This window comes from Malaclemys terrapin, chromosome 2 (genome assembly GCF_027887155.1).
Source record: "Malaclemys terrapin pileata isolate rMalTer1 chromosome 2, rMalTer1.hap1, whole genome shotgun sequence".
NCBI lineage: Eukaryota > Metazoa > Chordata > Testudines > Emydidae > Malaclemys > Malaclemys terrapin.
Genome location: NC_071506.1, coordinates 197,017,676 through 197,023,790, shown reverse-complemented (window position 1 = coordinate 197,023,790; position 6,115 = coordinate 197,017,676). Strand labels below are relative to the sequence as shown.

At 42.3% G+C, this 6,115-nt stretch overlaps 1 protein-coding gene across 1 annotated transcript; it reads left to right on the top strand.

The window, feature by feature from the left end:
- Positions 1-2,857: 2,857 nt before the first annotated feature.
- Positions 2,858-5,867, top strand: LOC128831308 (general transcription factor II-I repeat domain-containing protein 2B-like). Its single transcript, XM_054017623.1, is given in 2 exon segments — positions 2,858-2,887; positions 5,064-5,867. Coding segments are annotated over 2 exon segments (834 nt in total).
- The last annotated feature ends 248 nt before the right edge of the window (positions 5,868-6,115 follow it).

Here is a 6,115-nt window from a genome sequence, read left to right as displayed (position 1 = left end):
TGAAATTTAATGTGGATAAATGTAAAGTAATGCATATTGGAAAAAATAACCCCAACTATACATACAATATGATGGGGGCTAATTTAGCTACAACAAATCAGGAAAAAGATCTTGGAGTCATCATGGATAGTTCTCTGCAGACGTCCACGCAGTATGCAGAGGCGGTCAAAAAAGCAAACAGGATGTTAGGAATCATTAAAAAGGGGATAGAGAATAAGACTGAGAATATATTATTGCCCTTATATAAATCGATGGTATGCCCACATCTTGAATACTGCGTACAGATGTGGTCTCCTCATCTCAAAAAAGATATACTGGCACTAGAAAAGGTTCAGAGAAGGGCAACTAAAATGATTAGGGGTTTGGAACGGGTCCCCTGTTAGGTTCACTCCCTCTGGGACACCTGGCATTGGCCACTGTTGGTAGACAGGATACTGGGCTAGATGGTCCTTTGGTCTGACCCAGTATGGCCATTCTTATGTTCTTATGGTTAGAGCTAAATGCAGATACTTGTTTATCCAACTTGGAATACAAAGTGGTTTGGATACTATCAGGAAATATTAAGGTTTTAATATACGTGACAGAGGCTGCACCAAAAGCTGAGAAATGTTCTTGGAGTGCTGCTGGGTGCACTTTACACCCTGATCACCTTTGGCACTCCCCAGACGGCCGCCTGGTTGCGCCTCAGGTGCTCTTGCCCTATTTCAAGCAAAGGGGGGGATGATCGCTGCAGTTAATGAGATTTGTATGCACCTAATTTTAATTTGCCTGGTAGTTGGTGTTTTCCATTTCTGTAGTCTTAGATCTGCTGTTTTCCTTCCTGCTGGCCATGCCATTTTGCAGGCCTGTGCAGCTGGATTTCTTTCAGGCACACTCAAGCCCCTGTCTTTCTCAGCTGTCAGCCAAGTCTCAGCTATGAATAGTGTCTTGGGCGGGAGCGTTTTATTTTTGCACTGAGTTTGCTAGTTGCCGTGTTGAATTCATTCCTTTTCTGCTCCTTTTTTCTTCTTCTCTCCCCCCCCTTGGTCTCTCGTATCTGCAAAGGAAACTTCCACTTTCCACTCACATACCTTTGACTGTTAATTTCAGTTTACATGTTTGCCAAATTATTATGTATAAAAGTTAACGTAAGTTCTGTAAATCAAAAGGCCATTTTGTTTTGGTAAAAGGACAAGGCTACCTCCATTTTGGGTCAGGTTCTTGTTCCGCGGAAAAGGCGGGAAAATGGAAAGAGCAGGAATCTGACCTTGCCCAGCAACAGCTCCCTATAAAGACCAATGAGGGGAGGGACCAGGTCCCTGTATGCAAGTTTGCTTTCCCAAAACAACAAACAGACAACCCCAACTTAATTAGTAAGTAACTATTGCAGGCCAATAGCCAGTGCCAAGATTGTACCGCACTACGAGAGAGTGCTAGACACCTGAACCTCTGACAGCTCAAAAGCTCGAAGCCAGGGCTAGAATCTCCAGAATCATTAATACATTCCCCTTTCCCTTCCTTCCTCTCCCCTTAGCAAATAAAGTGTCGTTGGTTGTTTTACATTTGTGCATGTGTTATTCATTTGGGGTCAGCTCTGATAGATGGGCTTAAAAGGGGGACTCAGCGGGAGGTAAAGTGTAAGGCTCCCCGAGATCTTCTGATCAGACTGGCCTAGAGAGATAAAAATCCTTACATGACCCTCCCCAAAATGCTTTGTGATGCTTGCAATAGTGTTGGCCACATAAAGTGCTGATCTGCCTTTCCTGGAGACTCACAGAGGGAGGAGGGTCAACAATATAATATTGGAATAATACTGCCAGCAACATAATATTGGAAAAACAGTTAAAGCTAGAAAAGCAGCACACGCTCTTGGGGACCTTTTGTAAATATTCAGATTGATTTTATTCAAATGTCTAAATGTTGTAACTATGAGTATGTGTTAGTATTAGTTGATGTTTTTCAAGCTGGGTTGAAGCCTCCCCTGCAGAAGGGCAGACGCCAAGTCTGTTGTGAAAATTTTGCTTAAGGATTTCATTTCAAGATTTGACATTCCTGTGAGTATCAACAGTGATCATGGTACTCATTTTACTGGACAGATTGTAAAGGAGTTATGTGCAGCCTTGCAGATCCAACACAACCTCCGCTGTCCCCACCACCCGCAGTCTGCCAAGACAGTGAAACATCAGAATGAGATTCTGAAAAACAAACTGGTCAAGATTTGTGCAGAAATAAAACTTAAAATGGCCAAATGACCTGCCATTAGCATTGATGAGCATGAGGGCCACTCCCAACCGAAAGACTGGACTTTGCCCACATGAGATCCTGACAGGGCGCCTGATGCGACTACCGGCTGCGCCCCCACTGGCCCTTGCTCAGATGGACATTCATTTGATGGATGATACCATGCTTAATTACTGCCAGACACTAATGAAATGTGTCAGGTCTTTTTATACACAGGTGAAAGAAGCACTACCCAAGGATCCTGAGCAACCCTGCCATTCGCTGGAACCAGGAGACTGGGTCTATATAAAGGTCCATCAACAAAAGACCGCTCTGACCCCGTGCTGGAAAGGCCCTTACCAAGTCCTGTTAACTACTAACATCGCTGTGAAGTGCCAAGGACTGACTGCCTGGACCCAGGCTTCTCACTGCAAAAACGCCCCTCCACGTCGAGATGACCCTCCGACTGCTGATCAGCCTGTCCCTCCTTCTGGTACTTTTTCCTCCTTCTGGACAGCAGGAAAAAAGGACAAGGTGAAGTGCTGGTAACCTCTCCCTTGTCCATTAACAGAACCACCATACATTCACCATCTGCTGGAGGAACCCAGTTATTACAGGGTGACGTGCTGGTAACCTCTTCCCTGTATGATGCTGAACCATGACTGTTCCAGGAAAGAAGATGAAGAAGGTATGTTCGTTCCGCTGAAACTGCCAAAGTCCAGGGATTCTTGACTACAAAAGACATTAAGAATTGGCCCTGGTGGAAGAGACGGAGTATCGTAACCTGGCAGGAAGGAACTTGTGGGAACCGTGCTTGGGACTGTGGTATTGAGTGGTGGTTTGGGTTTATTCTGGGGACTGGGCTCTGTGATTTCGGACAAGTATCTTCAGCATGTATAGCCCTCCCTAATTGGCTTTCAGATGACAAGTACCAAAGGCACCTTGCTGCCACGACCACTGACCCTTACATTATCCCTGTAACACATCCTAATACAGACAATACCATATACTCTAATGAAACCCAATGGCCAAGGCCTTTACATCTTAGTGATCCCTATGGGGTTGTGCCAATAGTGCAGCAGCAATTTGGAACATTTACAAAGGCCAACAACATGATGAGAAATTAAAGTAACTGGAAAAGGCCACTGGTCTTATTATTGGAGCACAGTTAACCCAGGTACAGGCTGGAGTTGGTGAATTACATGTTATTTCTGCCCTTAGTTCAATGACCCAGAAGCTGTTGACAGAGATGGTATTGAATATCACTGAGGCAGAAAAGGAATTGCAGTGGGATCTGGCATGTTCAGAAATTCAGGATTTTCTGAATAACCATCTCATGGCCATTCGGAGTGATCTTGAGCATCAGGCTTGGCCCACTGCCCTTACTAATGCTTCAGGAATGCCATGTGCTCTGCAGCCATGGAGACATACTTAGAGATTTTCAGGGTGAAAGTGCAGACACTCACAGTGTTCTTTCCAAGCATACGGGCCAGTTGGAGGGATGTGGGCTCCCACATACCGAATCCTGCCAGGTCCATGGGGAGGATGCATGTGGGATTGGATAATTCACCATGATATTTGGGAAATTAAACCACCTGGTATACCTAGCCGACTTATAGTCAGTGCTTCTGGAATAACGCCCGATGTTTGGATAGGGATAGGAAACCAATGGATATTTAAAGCCCCCGCAGCTTCAGTGGGTACAAAAGCTGAAGCTAGGAGAAGTTGTCACTGTTTATGACAACATCTGTTGGGAAAGTATGGGACAAGGAACTACCCTGACAGGATGCCTGCTTTTCCAAGCTAATGACAGCTGTGTGTATATTAAGACCACCACTTTACAAGACATACATTTTAATCTCACCACTGCTACAGGCAATAATATTATTTATTGGCCAGCGGATAGAATTTTACAATCAGCCCTTAGGTTTCAGATACCCTTTAATTAGACTGCCTTAGTACCTGACCGGTTCCAAAATTTGCTTTCACTCCTACCAGAGGTCCAATAATCTTTGAATTACAAGGGCAAATTCATATGCTCCAAAATATATATCAAATTGAAAAGTATGCTCTTCATATAGCCTATAGAGTGTCTTCTTCATGTACTAAGTATGATGTATTGTATTCTGTGACTAAGGCCATACAACAACCCCATTATATTGTTATAATGGGAATGTTAATGTTTTTAGTATTGTTGTTTAGTGTAGGATTATGTTATTGTTGTTGTAAAGGACATAATAATACTAGCACCTTCCATGTTCATATTAACCATGCACTGTGGTTGCATCCAACCAAATCCCATAAGGCTGAGCCATTTGATTTAGAATCAGAAATACAAGGTTAGATGAACATGGAGGTTTAAGATTGATAGTTGTGCCGAAAGCACAAAAGTGGGGAGTGTGGAAGTGGAGAAAAGGATAAAGGGAATTTGAACATAGAGATCTTAGTCTCTAGGAATAGAGCAAGAGTCAGGCTAACAAAATCAGGCTAACACTAGCTCTAATAACGCAAGATTTCAAAGCAGGGCCTGGGCAAGTGGAAAGCGAGTGGAAAAAAAAACCTGTAAGAAATACTGTTTTTTGATCTTGTGTTAGATAAGAATGGAATACAGACTGTAGCAGGAACTGCTGAGAAAGAGTAAGATATCAGGAAGGAATATGTATGAACAAGATGCGGTTGTGGATCATTATTGTCTGTACCAAAAGGTATAAATGCTTGCCCTAATTGTTTATCTAACGAGACCTTCCTGAGACGGGGGAACCCCTGTCCGGGTGTACTCTCCCCTTGCAAGTTTAAGGAAAATAAACTGTCTCTGACATGTTGCAAACAACCTAAGAGTGAAGACTCCATTTTCTTCCACAAAGCCCTGTGTAGTAAAAGGTCTACAAATGAAGGAAGTTATGGATGTAGTTGTTAAAACGGTTAATTTTATACGTGCACGAGAGCTGAATCACAGACAGTTCACTACTTTTCTAGCAAGTATGGACAGCGAATATGGGGAACTTCTGTATCACACTAATATTAGATGGCTGAGTTGTGGAAATGTTTTGAAGTGTTTTTTTGCACTTAGAGAGGAGATTGATTCCTTCATGAAAATGAAAAACAAGGAGGTTCCACAGCTTGCTGACTCCACTTTTATCTGCAACCTTGCTTTTCTAACAGATGTAACTGATCACCTGGATGCACTGAACTTGAAGCTTCAGCATAGAAAACAGATGATAACACAGATGTATGACAGTGTTAAGTCATTCAAAGTCAAGCTTACTTTGTGGCAGAAACAGCTGACTGCTGGCCACTTGGTCCATTTCTCGACTCTGAATTCCTTAGGAAAAGTTGAACCCAAATCCTTGAAAGAATATGCAGATATCATTTCTAACTTACACAAACAGTTTGATGTGCGGTTTAAAGATTTTAAGGCACTTGCACCACATTTTCAACTTTTTTCAACACCATTTGCTGTAGAAATTGACAATGTTGCAGAGGAAATGCAGATGGAGTTGGTGGAGCTTCAGTGTGATACCATTTTGAAGCAGAAGTATACAGATGTTGGAATTCCTGAATTCTAACGGTTTCTTTCACAAGAAATATTTCCCATGTTATTTTCTGCTTCTGCAAGGGTAATGGCAATGTTTGGAAGTACATATATATGTGAACAATTTTTCTCATGAAGATTAACAAATCTGTGTTAAGGTCAAGGCTCGCTGATGAACATTTGCAAGCAACACTGAGATTGGTTTCGTCTCAGGATATCAAACCTAATATTGATGCTCTGGTTAATGCAAAACGCTGCCAACTAAGTGGCCAAAAATGAAATGACTGTCAAAATTAGCACTGACTTTTTGCATTACAGTTTAAAAAAAGTTAATACATTGACTTTTAATAGCATACTATATTACTCTTCATTTTTTTTCATTTT